The sequence below is a fragment of the Psammomys obesus genome, unplaced genomic scaffold (assembly GCF_907164565.1).
Source record: "Psammomys obesus unplaced genomic scaffold, mPsaObe1.curated_primary_1811, whole genome shotgun sequence".
NCBI lineage: Eukaryota > Metazoa > Chordata > Mammalia > Rodentia > Muridae > Psammomys > Psammomys obesus.
The window spans coordinates 11,486,718-11,512,468 of NW_026596143.1; the positions used below are offsets into that span (position 1 = coordinate 11,486,718).

General features: G+C 42.2%; 1 protein-coding gene across 1 annotated transcript in view; it reads left to right on the top strand.

Annotated features, from left to right (window-relative positions):
* Positions 1-330: 330 nt before the first annotated feature.
* LOC129666315 (disintegrin and metalloproteinase domain-containing protein 5-like) overlaps positions 331-25,751 on the top strand; it is a 55,080-nt gene continuing 29,659 nt past the window's right edge. Inside the window, exons 1-12 of the mRNA XM_055593353.1 lie at positions 331-385; positions 1,730-1,809; positions 2,282-2,337; positions 4,351-4,429; positions 4,706-4,782; positions 6,311-6,482; positions 7,685-7,750; positions 8,860-8,931; positions 9,109-9,266; positions 10,017-10,098; positions 20,849-20,985; positions 22,934-23,120. Coding sequence (XP_055449328.1) covers positions 331-385; positions 1,730-1,809; positions 2,282-2,337; positions 4,351-4,429; positions 4,706-4,782; positions 6,311-6,482; positions 7,685-7,750; positions 8,860-8,931; positions 9,109-9,266; positions 10,017-10,098; positions 20,849-20,985; positions 22,934-23,120 — 1,221 coding nt within the window. The remainder of the gene's footprint in view (positions 386-1,729; positions 1,810-2,281; positions 2,338-4,350; positions 4,430-4,705; positions 4,783-6,310; positions 6,483-7,684; positions 7,751-8,859; positions 8,932-9,108; positions 9,267-10,016; positions 10,099-20,848; positions 20,986-22,933; positions 23,121-25,751) is intronic.

The window sequence follows — 25,751 nt, forward strand, 5'->3', positions numbered from 1 at the left end:
AAAAAAAAAAAAAAAAAAAAAACAAAAAAACAAAAAAACAAAAAAAACAAACAATAAAACCAAAAAATCCAACCCAACAACAACAACCACAACAACCCCCTTACCAGCTCTCCCTAGCCAGAAGAGTAAACCAAACCACCTGAGGCAGCAGCCTTCTTTCAGTTAGCGGCACGGTTGGTGCTGGCAGCTAACTTGGAGCTATGCACCCCTTTCTCCTGGTTTCCTTGGCGACAGCCCTGTAGGGTCAGGCACGCGAGCTGCCATTACTGGCCACAACGTCCAACCAGGCCGGATGCTCCTCAGCTGGGCTCCAGGACCACCGAGGGAGCCATGTTCCTTCTTCTAGTGCTGCTTACGGGTGTTAGTGGGCTGCAGGCCGGCCAGAGTGAGTCCAGAGGTCCAAACCGCTCCTGGCTTCCGAGCCGCAGAGCAGGCTTCACCCGCACTCTACTCGCTTCGCTTTCCCCTTCCTCCCTCCTGGCTGCCAAACATTCCCTGGCGTGGGACGGTTTTCTTAACTGTAACAGATAACAATGAATCCTAATCACTTTCCCTGTTGCTATGTAAATGATAGTCTTGACTCAACTCATCAGAGCTCAGAAACTATTTATGAAAAAAAAAAAAAAAAATCCTGGTTTGGCAACTGCCGCCCTCTACAGGCTTGCTTGACTTTTTTTTTTTTTTTAATTTTTTCATACGTTTTCCCCCACCTCCATTTTTTTTTTTTGACTGATAACTTTGTTTCTTTTTCCCCTCCATTTATTTATTTATTAATTCACTTTACATCCTGATGGCAACCTCCCTCTCCTCCCAATCCCCACTGACACACCCTTCCCCCATTCTCCTGTCTCCTTCGCAGAGAAGGGGGGAGATCCCACGTGGGTAGCAACCTGCTCCGGCGCATTAAGTAGCTGCAGCCGCAGGGCTAGGCGCATCCCCTCCCACTGAGACCAGATGAGGCAGCTCAGTTAGGGGAAAGGGGTACAAAAGCAGGCATCACAGAGGCACCTCCTCCAGTTGCTGGCGGGGATCCACATGAAGACCTAGCTGAGCATCTGCTACATCTGCAGGAGGCCTAGGAGGGGTAGAGGGAGAGAGGAAACTGGGTAGGAGAGGGAATAGAGAGGGGAGCAGGGATGGGGACTAGGAGTAGGGAGACCATATTCTTTCCTGTTCCCTAGGTCCTCTCTAGCTCCCTACCCAACCCATCTCTTGTCTCACTCAGAAACCTCCAAACAAAATCGAAACCAAAAAACCTAATAAGATAAAAAGTACCACATTAAAACCAAAAAGCACACAAAACCAACCAACCCAACAAACAAACATGGAGTCCATTTTACGCTGGTCAGATTCTCCTTGGGCATGGGGCTGTCCTGGAGAGTGACATACCCCAGGGCCATTCCTTCGGAGAAAATAGATTTTTCTTTCCTGAATAACCACACTTTCCTTCAGCATGGCAATCTCGGAATGAATCTATGTTTCTAAGACAACACTGTAGTTCGATAATTAAGTAGTTTAGCTGCTGAGCTGAGAGGTGGGAGGACAGCAGAGAGAGGAGGGGAAGGTGAGAGGGAGAAGAGAATGAATTAGCAACAATTTAATAGAGAGTGGAAAAGGTAAAAGAAAAGGTGTACCAATCACTCAAAGCAAATACTAAGGTAGAGGAAGAGATGCACAATCAGACTTAAAAAATGGATATCAAAGCAGCATCACGTATTTTTATTTTTAGACCCTCAGAAAATCATCTTGCATACAACGGTTCCTGAAAAGATCTCATCAATGGATGTGGAAACAGATCCTGAAAACCATGTAATAGCAACACCATCTCTAGTAGCTAGCGCACGTGAGGTTGCGCTTAGCTAGAGGTAGTGGGTGGAGCCCAGAAAAGCGCCACTGCAGCAGAGCATTATGGGATAGAAACTTCAGGGATGGACCCTCACAGGTGCCAAAAAGGTGGCAAGTAACAGGCAATTCCTCTCCAGGATAGGAGTAGGGTGAGACCGTGATAAGGGGAAGCTGAGGTGAAAAGCAGGTTGTCTGTTGGGCACGGGGGTGGGGAGGAGTACCGGACTAACTCAGAAGATACCAGTTAACGAACACCAATTAAGTTTCTGCCTGGCACCGGTGCTAAGCCTAGTTCTTAGTTCAGAATCTTGAAGACAAAATCCGCATGGGAAGAAAAGCCAAAAACCCTATTAATTTTTGCCATTCCCTTAAAACATAAAGCGGAGCAAACACATAAAGTATGTGACTGACATTCAAAAAAACATTCTTGTTACAGATTGCTTATCTTATTCCAATAGCTAAAAAACCGTATTTCGTCCACCTTACAAAACAGTAAGTAATTATTTTGCCATTCCACATTTCAAGTTTTTTTTTTAACTTTTATGAGAGTTAATGTTTAAAATACTACAGTTAAAATGTATTAATGTCTATTGAATGTTGGCGTTTAGACAAGGTCTTATACATAAGAAGAGAATAAAACAAGGTCTACAGAGCATTTATAGCACAGGAAGAGATATTCTGATACTCTACCTCTAAGGAGTGGATGGTGATAAATGCCTAAGAAATGCTCTTAGCAAGTCAGCGAAGGCTTTTGGGTTTTTTGGACTAGAAATAAGCTGTAACTTGATAAAGGATGGAGAGAGAAGATTTTGGTAAAGTAAGTGGGGAATAAATTCTAGAAGATGTGTAAGGACAATGTGTAAGGTCAGGGTGCACACACTGCGCTCCCATGGGTCAGGTGACATGGTGCGTACAGCGTGGGTCAGGTCATCAGTGAAGTTGATGGGGATGAGCCGTCACTTCCCGCACTAGGAAGACAGATTCCGTAGACCTCAAGACAGAGTCAGCAGAACTGGGAAACAGTGAGGGACCTCAGATGACTTGGCTGTTTCTCATGAAAATGGATAGGTTATTGTGGATTGTGTACTATGAACCAGGGAGCTATTTGTCAGAGGACTGAGCATTTATGTCCAAGTTGGTATTTTCTACTGGAGAGGTATACAAGAGAATTTGAATCTCCGAGAAATCTGAACAGTTACACAGACTTAATAGCAAACGGTAGTGGTGTTATTAATGGAAAACATATACAGAAAGTGTTTCTAAACCTTGGGAGAGATCAATGCTTTGGGGGCGAGGTGGGAAAGTGCCTAGCTAAGATGGAAGAGGAGGCTGGAGGAGCAGGGAGGCAGGACAAGAGGCAGAAGAGGAAGTGTACTAGCTAGAGACTGGACTGAGCGGTCGTTGTTTCCTGGTACGTGGGCCATCAGTACAGTTAGGATCATAAGGTGCCTTGTGGAGTTGAAAGACTGATGGTTTTAGACATTTCCACAGAACCTTCAGGGTGGTTAAGAAGGTTAAGGAGGTGGTTAAGGAGGATGTGTGTGTGTGTCTGTGTAGATGACACCTCTGATAAACAAAACAAAACATCAAACCCGTTGACAATTAAAATAGGATAGATCAGTGCTGGAGTATGACATCAACTGAAAATCATTTCTTGAAAACAACTTTTCTGACGGCATAGACTCATGTAGAGGCAGGGTTCTGTAGCTCAGTACATGTGCAAGATGCTGTCTGTGGCACAGGCTGTCTTTGAAATAAAGTCACCCTCCTCGAGGAGAGGCGTGAGGCAGACTCAGAGGCTGTGTGAGTGAGCGACATGGAGGATGTGGATCATGGTTAGTAGGACTGGTGTCAGGTTCTTTAATGTGTACCAGGGTGGGAGATTATGAAAGAAATTTCTGACCATTGTTGTTAAGAACTTGGAGAAGGGCTTGAAGGTACCTGCCTCCTGTGGAACCAACATTTCGGAGACTGAGACGGGAGGATTCCAACAAGTTAGGGTTCAGTTGTGTCCACATAGTTGTATCAAGAAGGAAGAGGAAGAGGAGGAGGAGGAGGAAGGGAAGGGGAAGAGGAGGGAGAAGAGGAGAAGTGGTGGGAAGAGTAATGTTGCAGCACAACAGTGGCTTGGACATACTTAGCTGATTGAACATAAATTTGTAGCAAGACCAAGAGAATTATTTAAAATGGGTGTTAATCCTATATCCTAATTTTGAGATTCAAATGCAACATCTGAAGTCAATGAATGACAAAGACGGAGATTTGAAAGGCCCTGGACATCAGAGCCTATATTATCTCTGAGTTATCTAATGTTTTGAGTTGCTCATTAACCTGCATTTTAGTTTTTTTTTTCTTCTTCTATTCAAAAGGCTAATTTCAGCGACAAGAAAATATTTAGGGAATAAGCTATAGCAAGCTGATAAGTATTCAGTTAATTTGTATATGAAGACTTACCTTTTACATTTGTTTCACTGGAAGATGTTTGGAATTTTTTTTTTTTTATAGATTACTTATAAATCCAGCTGCAGTGGTTTATACCTATGACAAAGATGGTGTTAAACATTCTCAACCTTTGTCATCTCTGGTAAGCTTAAGTTTTGTTCCCTACAGATTTGGTATTTGAACTTTCTTTTAAAAATAAATAATCTCTAATTACTTTAGTATTATTTGATACATTCTTTGGAATTGTATAGTCTTCTCTGATGCTATTTTCTGCTTGATACAATTTTTTTTTGGGAGGGGGAGTAATTGACTATCATACCAAAGTATTAAGGTATGTAAGTATGAATGACATGTCTTAGGTGTGTATTTAAGAATGACTTAACCATCTGTTTTCATTTGTGCGTTTTTTTTTTTCCAGAAAAATTGCTATTACAATGGATATGTTGCAGGTTTTCCAAATTCGCTTGTGTCACTCAGCATTTGCTCAGGACTCAGGTTGTATATTATTTAAAAGTATTATTGTAGCTAGGTTTCTAGTGCTGTGAGAAAGACCATGACAAAAAGCACCTTGGGATGAAAGAGTATGCCTCGTCTAATTCTTCTAGGCTAACAGTCCATCACTAAAAGAAAATCAGGGTAGGCACTTGGAAACAGCAGCTGAAGCAGAGGTCATGCAGGAATATGGCTTGATGAGTTTGTTTTCTTATGCAACTCAGGACCACCTGTCCAGGGATGCCACCACCGCCCACAGTGGCCTGGGCCCTTCGCATCAATCATTAATCAAGAAACTGCCTATAGGCTTGCTGATGGAAGTGCTTTCTCAACTGAAGTTTCTCTTCCCAGATAACTCTAGCTTGTGTTGAACGGACAGCCAAGCAACTGGCCCAGAGACTAAATTTGCCAGCATTGTGTCTTGTTACTCTATGAACTAATCCCGCATGTGCCTTTTCTCATTCTCTGTTCACCTTTATTTTTCAACTCTTTTGGAAATGAACCAAAATTGCTAAGAAAATAGTCTGTCCCTGGGTCGGGGCCATGTATGGAGTCTCATGGGATCTAGCGGTTGAGGCTGTGGTCTGTTCTGAGTGTGGGGAGCACTAATCAATACCTCCAAACTTCTCTAGTTCCCACCAATGCTGTTTTTGATTTCCTAGAATAAATGAGAATTCTCGAGGATAATAGAGACTTTTGATTATTGGCCACGCTTAGGCATGAATTTCCTCCAGTTCATCTACCGTAATAATTTAAGGCATCAGAGAAAAGTCAGGTGTATCCTAGATAGGGGACCTGTCTTAGTCAGGATCTCCATTTCTGTGATATCACACCATGACCAGGACAACCTGGGGAGGAGAGGGTTTGTTTCATCTTGTAGTTTCTAAGTCCATCACACAGGGAAGTCAGGTCAGGAACTGAGAGGCGGTAACCGACGCCGACGCCGACGCCGACGCCGACGCCGTAGAGGAGGGTTGTTTCTTGTGGCTTCCTCAGTTCGGGATGCTTTCTTCTGTGATCCAGGAGCACCCAGGGACAGCACTGCTCACAGTGGGATGGGCCCTCCCTCACCAATCATTAATCAAGAAAAGACGTCACTGACTTGCCTACAGGCCAATCTGATGGACGCATTTTCTCAATTAAGATCCCCTCCTTTAAAAGATATGTCTAAGTTTGTGTCAAGTTAACGGAAACCAAGCAGCTCAGGACCCCCAAGACTAAGGAAAGAGTACCCACAGATTCCACAGACTAGTACAGAAAGCTAATACATTAATATACCAGGGAGGAATATGAATTGTTTAGGAATGCCCATCCATGCCTTCTGATCTTTTTAATGTTCATAATAGACAGGCATATGCCCCCCCCCCCACCACAGTGACCTAGTTCTGCAATAATCTTGAAGAAAATACAGGTAAAATAGGCAAACAGAGATGGTTTTAGACTGAAGAAAACCCTGGACAAACTTTGCCATTAGAATACTATAGATTTGGTGGAATCATTTTAGCCATTCTTTGGTCGCTTTAACTTCCAGGGGGACGATACAATTCCAAAATGTCTCCTACGGAATCGAACCCGTGGAAGCCATGTCAGGATTTGTGCACGTGATCTATGAGAACACAAATAAGGGCACGCCTTTCTTAGCAGAGAACCAGACTTATGGGTGGTATAACAAATCGAAGGATCACTTCCAAATCAACTTGAAGGTGAGTGGGTCTCTCTTTCAACTCATTTAGTAAGATTCTGTGAAGTGAAAAAAAAAATGTGTTTGAAGTACACCCTAACATGGTTTTGCTTCCTAAGTAAGGGTCCTGTGTCATCTCTGGGCTAGAGGATTTACAGCCGAAATTTGACACAAGTTCCGTAAACGCTTAGCTACTTAATCTCAGGAACAAGATTTGAATGTAGAACTGAAAGGGACTGGACAGCTTCAATGTCTGTGCTTTTAGCTAATTAACAGAGAACATTCCCCAGTTATCCTGGTCCTCTAGAAAGTATTAACTCTTTTGTGACTACTCCAAAAGGGGAAAAGAAAAACCCCAGATAATTTCATAAGATAAAACAGAGTAATGAACTTCCCGTTAGCAGAGATCCATAAACTGGCATGGCAGCACCCCTGGCCCCAGTGAATGCAGTGAAACGCAGACTTTGGCAGGATTTCTCTGAAGTACAAGGCTAGCCAAAAGCAGCTTCCTCACCCTCGTTAGCAAAAATACCTCCCTGCATGGAACATTTGAAATTATCAGAAGCGTTAAGAAAAACAAGGCTTTTGTTATAAACCTAGAATTTTTTAAATTAAATTTTTATTTTTTTTATCTTAATTACAGTTTATTCACTTTGTATCCCAGCTGTAGCCCTCTCCCTCATTCCCTCCCAGCCCCACCCTCCCTTCCTCTTCTCCTCCATGCCCCTCTCCAAGTCCACTGATAGGTGGGGTCCTCTTCCCTTTCCATCTGACCCTAGCTTATCAGGTCTCATCAGGACTGGCTGCACTGTTTTCCTCTGTGGCCTGGCAAGGCTGCTCCCTCCTCAGGAGGTGGGGTCAAAGAGCTAGCCACTGAGTTCATGTAAGATACAGTCCCTGTTCCCCTTACTAGGGAACCCACTTGGATACTGAGCTGCCATGGGCTACATCTGAACAGGGGTTCTAGGATAAACCTAGAATTTTATTTCAAGTATTACAAAATAAAGGTCCCTGAGTTCTCATCCAGCTTGAGACATCTAACTGAAAGTTCTTGCTAACCACAGCACTTCTGTGCTGGGAAGTCCTCTGGTACCCAAGTTGTGTGCTCGAGAACAGCCTTATGACGTACAGTAGCAGACATCTTTCACCTTATTTATGAATATAATTTTAATAGAAGGTAACATCTGAAAACGTTTCTCAGGACTCATGTCACATGTTTTTCAGAAAACTGAATCCATCAAGTTATACCCACGAGTCATTGAGATGGATATTGTCGTGGATAAAAAACTGGTGTGTCCTATTCTTCGTATGTCTTTTTCATTTTTGACTGTTTCCCAGATGGCCACAGTGTGTTGTGACCATATCTGCCTTCATCAGCCTGTCTTATCCTCTCTCCACTTCTGTTGGCCACCTTCCTCTTCCTGAGGCAGCGGGCATGTCTCGCCTGACAGGTCCGTACGGTAGAACTCAAGAGTCCACAGCTGGGTAAGGACATTGAAGACTTTCCTCTCTTAGGAGCCTAAATGGCTCCTTCTGACACCGTGAAGTCTAGCTGGGAGTGCAGGAACTTCCAGTTCAGTTCCGGGCCGTGTCTTATATCCGAAGTACGTGGTCTTCTCAGCAGTAGAGTTTTAGTACCCATTTCTTATGGGCAGTTGAGACAAATGATGATCATCTGTATTGTTTTGGGGACCTTTGGCATCAGAGGTATCGAGCACTTACCACTGGAACTTCTGTTATGAAACCCATCACTCCTGGGAGCAGCAGCCCACACTAGCAAGTTTCCTCTGTTCACTCTCTCCTAAAATGATAATGTTTAGTTAGTTTACAAAATAGTAATTTTTGTATATGCCCTTAAAAGCATCCTTCGTTTGGGCTGCCTCTCTCCTCCTCCCTCCCATTCCTCTACCCATTTAAAATCTTTCTGTTCCTAGTATTCCTGCTGTCTGCTTTCATATCGTGTATGTTTTACTATCACTCCCTGCCCACAAGGCTTCTTTTGGGGTTTCCCCACCCATGGCTCCTCTCTTGTTTCCTGTCTTCTGTAGACATGAATGGCTGCAACCGATGAGCATTTCTGCCACTGATTTCTACCAGCCACTGTGGTGTTTTGTCTGGCTTCTTCAGCTACTGTGAACTGGTGTGCATTGCTGTTGATGGAGACAGGATGGATGGAGCCACCATGGCACCATCTTTCTCCTGGTCAACAGTGTATTAAGTGATGTTAAAATTCATATTACTGCATATTTTAAAGCAAACATTTACTTTGTCATTATCAGTTTTCTGGATTTCGATTAGAATGCAGTCTTATTGCTTATTCAGAGTATAGTACATTTGTATGTTTAAATGCATATGCTTGTTAATTTAGATTCATTTTTCAATAAAATTTTTTTTTTCAGTTTGATTACTTGGGCTCTGACACTAAAGTTGTGATACAGAAAATTCCTCAGGTCTTCGGCCTTGTTAACACTGTGAGTTTCCAAAAGCATGTTTGTTTATGTAATTTATAGAAATATAGCTGTGAATCAATGAATGTCATATTTTGCTGAGCTCTTGAAGACTCTCTGTAACCCAACATACCATGCTAACTATGGTTTTAAGTGATGTTCAAAATTGTATAAACAATCTCCTGTATCTCTTCTCTTTAGATGCTCTCAAAGTTAAAAGTGAGTGTTCTAATACAGTCCATTGAAATCTGGTCTAAGGAAAACAGAATTCCTCCCCGAGTGGCACCTCAGAACATACTGATTGAGTTTTTGTTTTGGAAAATAAATAAAAAATCACAACACATTTCATACTTACTGGCGTAAGCACATAATTCTATATCTACTAACATTGAAGGAATAACCCAAATGGCATATTAATTATGAAAGATACACATTTACCTTGCATGCAATGTTTTCCAATTTCTTAGGTATGATGAATGTGAAAAATGGAAGCTATGTTGTCTTTCTCATTTAGGACTAATGAGAGGCAAAATGTACTAAATAACACAAAGATGGGATGTGCTAGTAGCTGCCTGAAGCTACTGTTTTGGAGGTGGTGGCTCCATTTTGCCATCACAAGACAAAATCCTCAGTGAAAGTAGAAAATAAATCAGACAGCATTGGTTTACAAAAGCCTGTTACCTGTTATCAAATATATGCGATCCTGTTTTTTTGATCTAATCAATTAATCACCTACTTAATATTTTTGTTTTCTAATAAAGATGTGTTTACTGTCACTCATAGATGATTAACAAGGCCTCAGAATGGAAAGTTTAGGGATTTCTAGTTAAATAGATATTCAAAATTTTATATAAACATACAGAGTATGTGGACTCAGACTGAAAGCTAAAAGCTACCATTACTAGTGCAGTGGCATTTTCAATAGATGATTTAAGTATTGAATTGACGTATTGAAATCGTCTCAGTATTGAAGACTTGGGAAATGTGTTTAGCACAGCCCTGAGTAACATGGAGCTTAGAGCATAGCAAATGTTTGCTACTGTTTGATCCTATGGAAACGACTGACACTACGAACACTGCTTTTCCATCTACTCCTAATCATTCTGTAGCTTTGAGGAGCACCCTGCTTCCATTGGAGCGCTGTATCCGGGGCATTTGTGCACGCCGGAGCATGATGTCGCTGTCGCCCTGGTATGCAGTTGCTGTCTATTCCCACCCCCCTTTCCCCATGTTTCAAAAATTCCTAAATGTTTTTATAGAAAATAATTTATTTGTTTGTTTGTTTATCTCTCATATAATAATTCTGACTGTAGCCTCCCTCCCTCCATTCCTCCTTGTCCCCTTTTCTGCAGATCCACTCCCACCCTTCCACCTCTCCAATCCCCACTCTCATCCCTCCTTCTCCCCCTAGAAAAGAGCAGGGCCTCCAGGGACATCAGACGAACGCAGCACAAGTTACAGGAAGACTAGGCACATACTCTCACCTCAAGGCTGGGCAAGGGAACCCGTTATGAGGAAAGGACTTCCAAGAGCAGGAGTCACCACCAAAACACACATGCAGAGCACCTAGGGCAGACCCGTGTGGACTCCAGACTGCAGAGTCAGCCTCTACGAGCCCTGCTTAGTTGACTGTGTGGGCCATGCCCTCTTGGTGTCTCTGACCCTTCTGGCTTCTACAGTTCCTCTTCTCCCTTTTCTGCAGGGTTCCCCAAGCTCTGCAGGGAGGACCCCAATGGAGACTTTTAACCTAAGCTCTCTCTAGGAGGAGGAAATTTTTTTCTCATCTTTTTTTTTTTTTTAATATCTTTTCTGTTATAGTTAATTATCTCAACCTGAACTGTGTGCCACTGCTTTAAAAACATTGATGCTGTTTGCCTTGGTGGATTGTTTTTTTTTTTTTTTTTTTTTTGGTTTTCTCTGTGTAGCCCTGGCTGTCCTGGACTCACTTTGTAGACCAGGCTGGCCTTGAACTCACAGAGATCCTCCTGCCTCTGCCTCTTGAGTGCTGGGTTTACAGGTGTGCGCCTCCATGCCTAGCCCGCAGTATTTTCTAATTTCCCCAACACAGTTTCCGTTTTATATGAACGGCCCCTGTGTGTCTGAGCATGCCTTTACTTCGGCTGTTGCCTGGGGGCTCATTTCCTGGGACACTCTGGTTTACAAGCACTGGGGCTTTGTTTCTAAAGTCTCTTTTAGAGCCAGAATTCCTTGCTTCTGTCACTGGCTGTTGCTGCTGCTGCTGCTGCTGCTGCTGCTGCTTTTCTCTTTTAATTTCTTACTTCTCAGTGGGTTTTCTTTGTATCTTCTTTGGGTAAAGTTTTTGGAACAGTAATTTTTCCCTTAACTGAAGGAAAAGTTTAGCTGCTTTCCTTGTTTGTGTCCGAGTTTTTTTCAACAAGGGAATCCATTCTCTCTTTCTCAGATGTGGGAGGATGTGGCACCCGTCTATTCCTTTGCTCTCCCAATCTCTTTAGTCCTCTAATACTCGTCACAGACGGGGCTACCATGACTTTCCCTTTCGTGGTTTGACCTAAGGTCTTCATTTGGATCAGCGGGTGTCGTCATGGGGGAACTACAGGATCTTTGAGAGCTGTAGAATGTGAACTATGTGAACTATGTTCTGTTTTAGTCAATTTCTTTTGGGTTCTCCCTCTCTCTATTATTATTATTATTATTAATTTGCCTGTAAGTTTTAGCCATTGCACTCGGTATAACGGGACACAGTGGTCTGACTTTTACTTCCGCAATGAATGCCAGTGGCGGGGGCCCCACGCTGTTGGCCATTTGCATGCCTTAAAGAAGTGTCAGTTTGGATCTCAGCACGACCGCATTTTTGTCATGCATTAATTATTTTTCCATTAGATTATGAAAGTTCCCTACACACTGGAAATTAACACTTCAGCAGATAGATACTCTTCTTCTCACAGGTTTGATTTGCTGATTGATTCATTTGCTGTAAAAAAGTGATTTAGTGTAAGGGCTTTAATCTGACTTTTTTTTTTTTTTTTTTTTTACTCAGTTGTCTTAGCTTTTGGCATCTTGGTCAAGGAAAACTCACAAAGGCCACAGTCAAAAAACCTTCACACTCCCAATCCCAGGATGCTATTGTTAGTTCTGTAAATCATTTTATGTTGGCTTTTGTGGATGGTGACTGTCTTCAGTATTCACAATATACTTCATTGACAACACTGCTCTTTTTTTCACTGTGTTATCTTGCCATTTTTGGAAAAAAAAATCAACAACTTATGTGCTGGTTTCATGTGGGGACCTTTCGCTAAGTTCTGTTAGTCTATATGTTTGGTTTTCAATAAATACCATAAAGCTTTGAATTATAATTTGAATTAAATAAAGAAATGGTGGTGGTAGCAATCTTGTTCTTCATGCTTAAAAAGCTGGAGGTAGTGGGTCTTTTGTGATAGTGTACAAATTTTAGAATTCATTCTTACTCATGTGTAGAATATAATTGGGACCTTAAGAACCTGTATAACTTTAGATAAAGTGGATATTCTAACCATTTATGCTCTTCTTTTTTTATTTTTATTTTATTAATTACACTTTATTCATTTTGTATCCCCCCCATAAGCCCCTCCCTCCTCCCCTCCCGATCCCACCCTCCCTCCCCTTTCTGCATGCATGCCCCTCCAAAAGTCCACTGATAGGGGAGGTTCTCCTCTCCTTTCTGAGCTTAGTCTATCAGTTCTCATCAAAAGTGGCTGCATTGTCCTCTACTGTGGCCTGGTAAGGCTGCTCCCCCCTCAGGGGGAAGTGATCAACGAGCAGGCCAATCAGATTATGTCAGAGACAGTCCTTCTTCCCATTACTATGGAACCCACTTGGACACTGACCTGTCATGGGCTACATCTGTGCAGGGGTTCTAGATTATCTCCATGAATAGTCCTTGGTTGGAGTATGAGTCTCTGGGAAGTTCCCTGTGTTCAAATTTTCTTGTTCTGTTGCTCTCCTTGTGGAGACCCTGTCCTCTCCAGCTCTTACTATTTCCCACTTCTTACATAAAATTCCATTCACTCTGCCCGCCAGTTGGCCATCAGGCTCAGCATCTGCTTTGATAGTCTGCTGGGCAGAGGCTTTCAGAGGCCCTCTGTGGTAGGTTCCTAGGTTGTTTCCTGTTTTCTTCTTCTGGCTTTCAGAGGCCCTCTGTAGCAGGTTTCTAGGGTGTTTCCTGTTTTCTTCTTCTTCTGATGTCCATCCTCTTTGCCTTTCAGGTGGGGATTGAACATTTTAGATTTTAGTTAGGGTCCTCTCTCTTGCTTGGTTTCTTTAGATGCATAGATTTTAGTGGGTTTGTCCTATGTTGTATGTCTATATGAGTGAGTATATACCGTGTGTGTCTTTTTGCTTCTGGGACAACTCACTCAGGATGATCCTTTCTAGGTCCCACCATTTACCTGCAAATTTCATGATTTCCTTATTTTTCATTGCTGAGTAATATTCCATTGTATAGATGTACCACAATTTCTGCATCCATTCTTCAGTTGAGGGGCATCTGGGTTGTTTCCAGCTTCTGGCTATTACAAATAAAGCTGCTACAAACATGGTTGAGCAAATGTCCTTTTTGTATACTTGAGCCTCTTTTGGATCTATGCCTAGGAGTGGTATGGCTGGATCTTGGGGAAGCGCTATTCCTAGTTGTCTGAGAAAGCGCCAGATTGATTTCCAGAGTGGTTGTACAAGTTTACATTCCCACCAGCAGTGGAGAAGGGTTCCCCTTTCTCCACAACCTCTCCAGCATGTGTTGTCACTTGAGTTTTTGATCTTGGCCATTCTCATGGGTGTAAGGTGAAATCTCAGGGTTGTTTTGATTTGCATTTACCTAATGGCTAATGAGGTTGAGCATTTCTTTAAGTGCTTCTCTGCCATTCGATATTCCTCTATTGAGAATTCTCTGTTTAGCTCTGTTCCCCATTTTTTAAGGGGATTACTTGGTTTGCTGCTTTTCAGCTTGTTTAGTTCTTTATATATACTGGATATGAGTCCTCTGTCAGATAAAGGGTTGGTGAAGATTCTTTCCCAATCTGTAGGCAGTCGCTTTGTTTTGATGACGGTGTCCTTTGCTTTACAGAAGCTTTTCAGTTTCATGAGGTCCCATTTATTGATTGTTGCTCTTAGAGCCTGTGCTGTTGGTGTTCTGTTCAGGAAGTTTTCTCCTGTACCAATGAGTTCTAGGGTATTCCCCACTTTTTTTTCTAGCCGATTTAATGTGTCTGGTTTTATGTTGAGGTCTTTGATCCACTTGGACTTCAGTTTTGTGCAGGGTGATAAGTATGGATCTATTTACATTTTTCTACATGTAGACATCCAGTTGGACCAGCACCATTTGTTGAAGATGCTATCTTTTTTCCATTGTATGGTTTTGGCATCTTTGTCAAAGATCAGGTGTCCATAAGTGTGTGGGTTTATTTCTGGGTCCTCTGTTCGGTTCCATTGATCCACCATTCTGTTTCTATGCCAGTACCATGCAGTTTTTATAACTGTTGCTCTATAGTACAGCTTGAGATCAGGGATGGAGATACCTCCAGAAGATCTTTTATTGTAGAGGATTGTTTTAGCAATTTTGGGTTTCTTGTTATTCCATATGCAGTTGAGAATTTTTCTTTCCAGGTCTGTAAAGAATTGTGTTGGTAATTTGATGGGAATTGCATTGAATCTGTAGATTGCTTTTGGTAAGATGGCCATTTTTACTATGTTAATCCTGCCAAGCCATGAGCATGGGAGATCTTTCCATCTTCTCATATCTTCTTCTAATTTTTCTTCAGAGACTGGAAATTTTTTTCATACAAGTCTTTGACTTGCTTGGTTAGGGTTACACCAAGGTACTTTATGTCATTTATGGCTATTGTGAATGGTGTTGTTTCCCTAATTTCTTTCTCAGCCCTTTTGTCTTTTGTATACAGGAAGGCTACTGATTTTTTTGAGTTAATTTTGTATCCGGCCACTTTGCTGAAGGTGTTTATCAGCTGTAGGAGTTCCCTGGTGGAGTTTTTGGGGTCACTCATGTATACTATCATATCATCTGCAAATAGTGATACTTTGACTTCTTCCTTTCCAATTTGTATCCCCTTGATCTCCTTCAACTGTCTTATTGCTCTAGCAAGGACTTCCAGAACTATGTTGAAGAGATATGGAGAGAGTGGGCAGCCTTGTCTTGTCCCTGATTTCAATGGGATTGCTTTAAGTTTCTCTCCGTTCAGTTTGATGTTGGCTATAGGCTTGCTGTATATTGCCTTTACTATGTTTAGATATGTGCCTTGTATCTCTGATCACTCCAATACTTTAAACATGAATGGATGTTGGATTTTGTCAAATGCTTTTTCAGCATCTAGGGAGATTATCATGTGGTTTTTTTCTTTCAGTTTGTTAATATGGTGGATCACATTGATGGATTTCCGTATATTGAACCACCCCTGCATACCTGGGATGAAGCCTACTTGGTCATGGTGGATGATATCTTTGATGTGTTCTTGTATTCGGTTTGCGAGTATTTTGTTGAGTATTTTTGCATCAATGTTCATAAGGGAGATTGGCCTGAAATTCTCTTTCTTTGTTGAGTCTTTGTGAGGTTTAGGTACCAAGGTGACTGTGGCTTCATAGAATGAGTTTGGTAATGTTCCTTCTGTTTCTATTTTGTGGAATAGTTTGAAGAGAATTGGTGTTAGCTCTTCTTTGAAGGTCTGGTAGAATTCTGCGCCGAAGCCATCTGGTCCTGGGCTTTTTTTGTTTGGGAGACTTTTGATGACCACTTCTATTTCTTTGGGGGATATAGGACTATTTAATTGATTTACCTGGTCCTGATTCAGCTTTGGTAAGTCAAATCGATCAAGAAAATTGTCCATTTCATTTAGGTTTTCAAATTTTGTTGAGTATAGACTTTTGAAGTAAGTCCTAATGATTGTTTGGATTTCCTCCGTGTCTGTAGTTATGTCCCCCTTTTCATTTCTGATTTTGTTGATTTGGGTGGTGTCTCTCTGCCTTTTAGTTAGCTTGGCTAAGGGTTTGTCTATCTTGTTGATTTTCTCAAAGAACCAGCTCTTGGTTTCATTGATTCTTTGAATTGTTTTATTTGTTTCTAATTGATTGATTTCAGCCCTGAGTTTGATTATTTCCAGCCATCTACTCCTTTTTGGTGTGTCTGCTTCTTCTTTTTCTAGGGTTTTTAAGTGAGCCATTAAGTTGCTTGAATGAGCTGTCTCGAATTTCTTCTTGAAGGCACTTAGTGCTATGAACTTTCCTCTTAGCATTGCCTTCATTGTGTCCCACAAGTTTGGGTATGTTGTGTCTTCATTTTCATTGATTCTAGGAAGATTTTAATTTCTTTCTTTATTTCTTCCCTGACCCAGCTGTCTTTTAGTAGCAAGTTGTTCAGTTTCCATGTATGTGTAGGCTTTTTGATTTCTGTTGTTATTGAGGTCCAGCTTTATTCCATGGTGATCAGACAGGATGCAAGGGATTATTTCAATCTTCTTGTATCTGTTGAGGCTTGCTTTGTGACCAACTATGTGGTCTATTTTGGAGAAAGTTCCATGATGTGCTGAGAAGAAGGTAAATTCTTTTGTGTTTGGGTGTAAGGTTCTGTAAATGTCTGTTAGGTCCATTTGATTCATGACCTCTGTTAGAGATATTGTTTCTTTGTTTAATTTCTGTTTAGTTGACCTGTCCTTTGTTGAGAGTGGGGTGTTGAAGTCTCCCACTATTAGTGTGTGGGGATCTATGTGTGGTTTAAGTTTTATCAATGTTTCTTTCACAAATGTGGGTGCCCTTGTATTCGGGGGGATAGATATTCAGGATTGTGATGTCTTCTTGGTGGAATTTTCCCTTGATGAGTATGAAGTGTCCTTCCCCATCTCTTTTGATTAATTTTGGCTGAAAGTCTATTTTATCAGATATTAGAATGGCTACTCCTGCTTGCTTCTTGCATCCATTTGCTTGGAAAGCCGTCTTCCATCCCTTTACCCTCAGGTAATGTCTACCTTTTTGACTTAGGTGTGTTTCTTGTATACAACAGATTGCTGGATTTTGTTTACACATCTATTCTGTTAGTCTGTGTCTTTTTATTGGAGAATTTAGTCCATTAATATTGAGAGAGATTAATGACCAGTGGCTGTTAGATCCTTTGAATTTGATGTTGGCTGTGATCATATGGTTGTGTGCTTGGTTGCTTTTTGTTTTACTGTAGTGGGGTTATTTATTTCCTGTGTTTTCTTGAATGTGGCTAGTTTTCTTGGGTTGTATTTTCCCTTCTAGTGTCTTCTGTAATGCTGGATTTGTTTTTAGGTATTGTTGAAATTTGTTTTTGTCATTGAATATCTTGTTTTCTCCGTCTATGAGGACTGAGAGTTTTGCTGGGTATAGTAGCCTGGGCTGACATCTGTGTTCTCTTAGGGTCTGCATGATATCCGTCCAGGCCCTTCTGGCTTTCATAGTCTCTGTTGAAAAGTCAGGTGTGATTCTAATAGGTTTGCCATTATTTGTTACTTGACCTTTTTCTCTTGCAGCTTTTACTATTTTTCTTTGTTCTGTATACTTACGGTTTTGATTATTATGTGGCGGGAGGATTTTCTTTTCTGGTCTAATTTATTGGTGTTCTATAGGCCTCTTGTATTCTTATTGGCCTCTCCTTTAAGTTGGGGAAATATTCTTCAATGATTTTGTTGAAAATATTTTCTGGGCCTTGGTGCAGGGAATCTTCTTTTTCCTCTATTCCTATTATTCTTAGGTTTTGTCTTTTTATGTTGTCTTGAATTTCTTGGTCGGTCTGTGTCAGGAATTTTTAGATTTAACATTTTCTTTGACATTCATCTATATCTTCCATTGTATCTTCCACACCTGAGATTCTTTCTTCCATTTCTTGTAGCCTATTGGTTATGCTAACCTCTGTAGTTCCTGCTTTCTTCCCTAAGTTCTTTCTCTGCACAATTTCTTCCATTTGTGGTTTTTTTTTTAATTTTTCCAATTCTATCGTCAGGTCTTGAGCTATTTTGTTGGTTTCCTTCACCTGTCTGACTGTATTTTCATGTTTTTCCGTCAATTCCTTCAGCTGTTTGTTTGAACAATCCACTGTTTCTTTTATTTCATTCAGTGATTTAAGCATTTCCTCTCTAAAGGCCACAAACTGTTTGGCTGCAGCTTCCTCTATTTCTTTTCGTATTTTATTTGTTTCCTCTGTTATCTTCTTCATGAGCATAGATGATAGGTCATCTTCTTGAATTTTAATTATGCTGGGGTGTCTAGGGCTATTTGCCCCTGGATAACTGGGTTCTGGAGATGCCATATTGCTCTGGCTTTTGTTGGTTGAACTTTTACGTTGTCCTCTACCCATTGGGCTATCTTAGTTGATTAAAGTTAGTTTCTGGTTGTTCCTGGACTCTTGTAGTGGAGAGAATCCCTTTGGCAGGAAGACGGTTTTTCCTGAAGGAAGCCTTCTCAGCTTTTTGGGTGTAGTCACTGGATGGCCGGTGTTTTTCAGGAGTTGCTACAGCTCACCTCAGGCATAGAGACCTGGGTGGTAACTGTGGTCCTGATTAGTCAAGAGGGCTCTCCCCTCACCGGGAGAAGTCCTGGAGACAGCTGCCCTTTTTCTGGGTTTCTTGCTGTAAATTTAGTGATCAGCTGCTGTGACCTGTGTGTCCCGTGGTTTGGTCGGTTTTGTTAGGGATAACTGGTTGCCCCTTAGAGCAGTATCTGGGGGTTGATCTCAGGGTTCCCGGTTTTTTGTAGGTCTGAGGTTGGGGCTCTGTGCCCCAGAACCCAAGAGGTAATCTGTGGCGGGTAAGTACTGCTCTCCTGGTAACAGCAGGCTATCTGGGGCACAGCAGTTCCCTGGGTTGGGTCAGTCTGTGGGACCTTTTCTGGGGATATACTGGGTTGCCTAAGTCCGTCCCCTTTGCTTCGTTCCTTGTTCCTTGTGAGGGTTTCTCCAGACAGTGATTCTAAGACTCTGGTGTCTTGGGGCACACAGTTCTGTCTGTAAGGAGTAGTTGGTACAAAGCAGGCCTCTGGGCTGGCGGAGCGTGCACCTCCCTGCTGGTCTGCGGGAGCTGGGTTCCCAATAACTCTGTGCTCCCTGCTTGGGCCTGGATCTGTGATGACTGGGCATACTCGCCTGTTTGCGTTCTGCGGTCTGCTAGACTTTCCCCAGGCAAAGCCTAGGTGACCTAAGCAGCACGGTTTCTTCCTTCCCTGTGGGGCCCCCTCTGGACAGGTGTTCCCAGTTTCTTTTGCACTGGGGCGCGCAGCTCGTCTGTACTGGTGAGCTGGGCGCGCAGCTCTCTGCACGGCGGGAGCTCAGTTGTGCTGGCGGCGGGTACCCGTGGTCGGAGAGACCTTCCAGGGAAAGACGGGGTGACCTGTGATCAGACTCGCAACTTTGCTTCCCCGTGGGGTTTTCTTGCGTCTGGGACTCCCAGTCTCAGGCACCCTTGTGCCCACCGATCAGCCTGGGAACTTGATCAGGACACGCAGGCGTGTGGCTCCAGCCAGGAGACCCAAAGCCCGAGTTACCCGGGATTTCTTCCGGGTTTTGGCTGTGTGGCCCGAGAGTGGACCCGACCGATTCCCACGCCGTGGGAGCCTTCCCAGGAAACACGATCGCTGCAGTTTTAGGGCCCAGAGTTCAGTCTCCTGGTCGCTGCATGGATAATGCTGTCCTGCTTCTCAGACACAGTGCTCTCCCGGCGCTGCCATCTTGGCTCCCCATTTATGCTCTTCTAATGGCTGATATTAAGTATCTTTCTGGTTATTTGTGTCATCTTTATTTTGTTTAATCTGCATTTTGAGGTGTATTAAGCCTCTGCCTGAGCATTTTATGTTAGTTATGTGCCACGAATAGCATTGTTTTTCTGCTGTTTTTTTTTTTTTTAACCTGTGTTACTATTGTAAATGCTACTAAACTGTATGCGGTAGTTTTAGTTGCTTCAAGTGCATTTGTGTACCCGAATGCCCTATCAGTGACCTTTTTTTTTTTCTCCTGTCAGAGTGTTCTTTTTCTTTTCTTGACCAATTGCTCTCTCTAGACTTTCAGTGCTATACACTGAAGCAAGCAGTGAGAGCAGGTATCCCTTCCTTGTACGAAATCCTAGAGGGCAGGCTCTGTTTACGATATTAACAGCACAAACACGCACATTTTGTTGACTAATATTCAACTCTATCAACTTTCTTTCTGTCCTCACAGATACAAACTGGACACCACAGCCAGCAGATATGATACATAAGAGTTTATGATTAAATTTAAAACATTTAGACAAACATGATACTTTAAACAAAATTACAATACTCACTTTATAAACATGCACGACACCTGTCCAGTCTTTTAAAATTAGCTTGTGGGCAAAGAATGCCCTCTGAGGCTGTTGTTGCTGTCAAAATCCAAGCTCAGGGACCCGGCAGTGGTCACAGTGCAGAAACTATTTTTCCAACTTCATGCATGGAGGCCTGTTCAGTAGTCGCCCTCCTTCCTCCCACAGCCCACTCTTAGTGTGGTCGAGACAGAGAGTCCAAGAAGGCAGCCTTTGCACAAGCAGTTCATGAACGATTCCCCATACCGCTGCTCTACTGGACACACCAAAAGAGGTCAAAGCTAGCTTCCTCTCAACAGAAGGGCATCACAGAGGACATCGATACCAGGAAACCTGGGTTACTGGGACTCATTGAGGAGAGAAGATTTGATTATTAAATAGAAGATTAAAGACATAGATGGTGTTAAAAGTAGCTCAAAGAAGCCATAAAACACGCGCTTTCCACGCGTTAGCTTTGTGAAGGTAGCTTGTAATATGTTGAGTCACCCATGTTCAGCAAGCTGTCATTAAAACATCTCTACAACTCTACCACAGTTCCGTCCACGCAGGTGTCTGGAATGTGTAAACAAATTATCTCTCGGGTGCAGTCAGTGTTGCTCTGTTAACTTGTTTCCCCTTCTGTTCGTGTTTAGTATCCAAAAGGTTTATCGTTAGAGTCCTATAGCGTCATTGTCACGCAGCTGCTGAGCCTTGGTATGGGACTATCGTACGACAACCCTGACACCTGTCACTGTACAGGAGACGTTTGCCTCATGATGCCCAAAGCAATGTAAGGCGACCCTCTTTATTAAACACACTTTTTTTTTTTTTTTTTGCTTATTGCTATTTTTATTTTTTGCTTTTGGCTAGCTTTCTATTTATGTTAACTTATTTAAAATAATTGACATTGTCTTTTTAAATATTTTGAGGAGCTTTCATGCTGTTCTCACATGGATCTCAAACCCCATTCACTGTGTGTCTGTGCCCTTAGGGGCCCCACCTGAACTCATCTTTTGTCTTGTCTCTCAGTGCTTAGTTTATTCCTTTTGGTATATAACGTTGGTACATCATTATAGTGGACATTATGAAATTTTGGTTCATGGGTATATAGTACATTGATAAACTCTGAATAATGGGCATATCTATAGCTTTCCATTTTATTTCTTTACTGTGTTGACATTCAAAACCATCCTAATTGTTTTGAGATTAATAATCTGTGAATGTTAACTCTAATCACTGTGCGGTGCCCAAAGGGCAGAGCTTATTTCTTCCCTCAATCTTTCATAGTAACCTCTCTCCTGGTTCCCCTCTCCATGTTTTCCCTGGTGACTGGCAACCACCATTCCACTGCCAACTTCTATGGGCTCAATATTTTAAATCCTACTTTTGAGTGAAATGATGTGACATTTTTCTCCCTGTCCCTAAATTCTTTCCCTTAACTTAATGTCCTCCAAGTCCGGCCATGCTGTTGCGAGTGAGAGGGTCATATACTTTTTATGGCTGAATGGTTGCAAAAATGCACATTTTTGTCTCCTCATTTTGTGATGGACATTTGGGTTGATCCCATGTCCTGGTATCTGTGAAGAGTGATGTAGTAACTGTGAGAACATAGGTGTTTGTCCCTTTGATGTCTGATCCATCTCCTTTGTTTATAGACATGACAAGCTTCCTGCATCTCTCAGTAGGTTTTTATTTTTTGCGCTTTTGAGACAGTGTCACTCATATATAATAATTGTTCTAGGTTATATTTCTGTCACAGTATGTAAGCAAAGTTCTCACTGCTTTCTTTTGCTGGTGGTACCCACCTTTTATTTTCTATTTGATTCTGGGGAGCAGGGAGCCTGCCTGAGCTATCATTTCCTATCAAGTTCTGTAGTTCTAAAGTCATGAATCCCAAGTCACTGTCCTTTGAGGGTAGTTGGATAGAAAATGCCCAGGTCCTGTGTGGTTCTTTTGGTTCTAGGAGTTGGTTTCTGGTAACTCATATCTCAGCTTTGCAGACTTCTCACTTTATTTTATGATTTTTAATTTAGATGTAGTAAGGAGAAGCAGAAATGATAAATACATGACATTTGTCTTGATCTATGTTTAACTGATTTTTATTTGAAGATGTTTAAATCTTCAAGTTAATATGCTTATTCTGGTGTGTATAAAAAGAATATAAGATAGAATTTAGTAACTTAAAAATATACTGAAGATTAAGGCTGAACATTTGAAGTTCAATTTTTTTTTTTGGAATTAGGAAGAAACTTATAAATAGCAGTTCCTGTACTTAAAGATTCTAAAATTAAAGGAGTACACATGTACACACACACACACACACACACACACACACACACACGTAAGAGACCTTAGCATCTATGATATTGCTATCTTGATAGTAGAAGTTGGAAACCTTGGATTAGCACTTTGGATGTGCTGAGGGATCTCCTGCACCAGATTGTGCATAAGGACAGCATGTGATCGTATATATATATATATATATATATATATATATATATATATATATATGAATATAGTATATATATATTTGAATGGTATCATTGTTTTTCACTGTTTTGGGTAGAATTTTTAAAGCATAAAAAAAAATCACCTTAGCAATCCAATCAGTGTTTAAAATTGTGCTTAATGTTCCCTGTGAAGGATGGTGTTCTCAAAATATTTTGTTAAAGCACTGCATCATGGGACCTGAAATAGAAAACAGCAGCTTTGATCATGTACACATTGTTGTATTATAGATATTCTGAGGGCATGAAGGATTTCAGTCCTTGTAGCTTGGATGACTTTAAATATCTATTATCAAGCAAAGACCTCTCCTGTCTCAAGGATGTGCCTATGGAAAGAGCTGTTAAAAAGAGGCCGAGGCGAATTTGTGGCAATGGGATAGTGGAAGGCAGTGAACAGTGCGACTGTGGCACTTTGAAGGTTGGTAGTACTTTTTAAAATTTTCTCAGTTTTTTTTTAATGTGTAGTAGTAAGGAAATCAGAAAGAACTGTCTTTTAGTAAAATAGATTTGAAATAGAATTTTTTCCTTTTGTGAACCTAAAATCTCCAGTCTCCTAAATTTCCTTAGGAAGTTAGCATATTTGTTCTTTAAATGCCTTTAAGTACTGCCTTCTGTCATTATTTATTGCCTGTGTCTGCTGGAAAATGACTGCAAAACTCTCTCAAGTCTCAGCACAGTCTGCTAGTCACCACACAGTAACAAGACACCAAAAGGCAACACAGAGTGTAGGCATTCTTTTAAAAAAACTATTTTATTTATGCTTCTTATATCTCTTTCTCCCTTCTCCACCCCAATCCCATCCAACACCCCAATACCTGGTGGGAGAGAAAGGTTAGTGGGGAGAGGGGGTGGAGTTCTCTTTAGCTACTTCCTGCTGGTTAGGGTCCTTGGGTTCCTTGGGGCAAGTCCAATCTTCCTTTCAGGAGATATCCATTTCTTCTCATCCAACTGCATCAACAGCAGCCAAAGCAACAGGCGGGGAATGCCAGCAGCCGCCTTCTTTCTCAGAGCTCTCTCAGCACTCTCTGACATTTATTTCCTCCCCAGAGTCCTCAGATTAAAACTATCTGCAGCTGGCAAAGAGCCCCTCTCAGAGCCCGCACGAGGCAAACAGTTTGCTGCTGTAGACAATCCGAATCAGTCCCATATCCCACACCTGGGATTAAAACAAAAACAATAACACAAACCACAGCTTCCACAACAATGGAGACTGTGTATAATAAGACCGTAGGATACATTCCTGCCTAGCAAATGGAAAAAATAATTCTGTGGACATGTGTTCTTAATTAAAATATTCCAAAATCAAATCTGTCAGTTATAGAAGATAACTGTATAGTATAAAAAATAAGATCAAAGACCTCAGCAGGTTTTGTTGCCTGTTAGAGGAAGGGTTGAATATGAAAGATTTCATGTAACAGCAGATCTAGAAGACACTAGTGTCAGATCTAGAAGACACTAGCCGGCACCCAGCCTCTCTTGTTCTCACAAGCTTTCTGCCACCCCTTTCACAATGTTCCCTGAGCCTTAGGTGTAGGAATTAATTCTGCAGACAATACCAACCAGGGTCGGGCATCCCATATGCATTCACTCTGTGTTCTGACCAGTTGTCTGTAATAGGCTCTCTTCACTCCCTCATGAGTTATCCAATCCCTAGTAGCCAGCCTTAAACACATATTATACAGGAGCAGCACAGAGTGGGCTCAAAATAGGTTTTATATGCATATACTTGTGCTAAGAATTAGAGAAGAGATCATGAGTTTGAGAGTCAGTTGGAGGGAAAACAAGAGGAACTAGGAGAAGAGAAGAGTGGAAATGATGTCAATACAGAACTCATGTAGGAATAGCCCACCCCCAATAAAAAAATTACACACACACACACACACACACACACACACACACACACACACACACAGAACAACTTTTCAACCAAGCCAATCAGAGACCACTGAGCAGCAGCAGAAACTCTGTTGAGATCAGAGGCTCAGTCTAATTTTGGAGTCACCATAAGAAACTGCCACCTACATGGTGGGGAGGGGTCTCTCTGTGCTGAGGATACCTGCCATCTTGATTACAGATAATCCTGTACCACACAGTCTGCAGACCCAAACGCTGCTGCTCACTATTATCCAAGCTGTTGCTGTGCTGTGCTGTCTTCAAATCAGCTTCACCCCTGACACCCTACCATTGTTGAGCTACAGTACTGGATGTTTGACATTTACCCACCAAGGGCTATGGCTTCCTGCCTCTGGGGACAGGCTACCTGGGAAGTGCTCAGCTTCCCTGCTCCACATGCTGCTTTGCCTTGTGACCAGATCTAGGCAGAAGAGAAGTAACTGTGTCCCCTGGTGCTCTTTCCAAGGGGATAGCAAGATTTTGTTTCAGTAGTCGCCTTGCCTGATGGGGTGAGCAGCCACTGCGCCCAGCCTCCGCGTACATAGACAAGTGTTAACAAATCTGAGCCCCCGAGATGCCTCACGTCTCTGAAGAGCAGAGTCATCGATCTTCCCCTAGCTCAGCCTCAAGTTCCATTTTCTGGTTCCTGAGCACTCACGCGACTCCGGGGCTCTGCAGAGCCCAGGCTCCCACTGTTGTCCACCATGTCAAGGCCTTCTCACTCCGCAGTGCTCCGGGCTCTGCTGCTGTGCGGCCTGGATTCTGCCCGAGCTCTTCTCCCCGGGGCACATGTGTCCGAAATGTCCCTGCCTTTTCACGAGGATCAGAATCACCGAATGTCCCAGCCCAGACCACTAAGGGGCCAGAGACACGAAGTGGGGTATGGGGGTTTGACCACAGTTCTAGGAAAGGTGGGAGACCCGTATCACCTATGCCTGAGCGGCAACCCCAGATAACAGCTTCAACCACAGATGAGCTCAACCGGAGGAAAGAATCTTTGAATTTGAGGCCAGGGCTTCCAAAAATAATCTAGTCAGAGGACAGGGGAAGGAAAAGAAAAAGTAAAAGGATAAAGAAACACTTTGGGCTTGTACGAGCGACACCATTAAGTGCAGAAACTCCTGTTATGGGATTTTCCAGAAGAGAAAAAAACAAG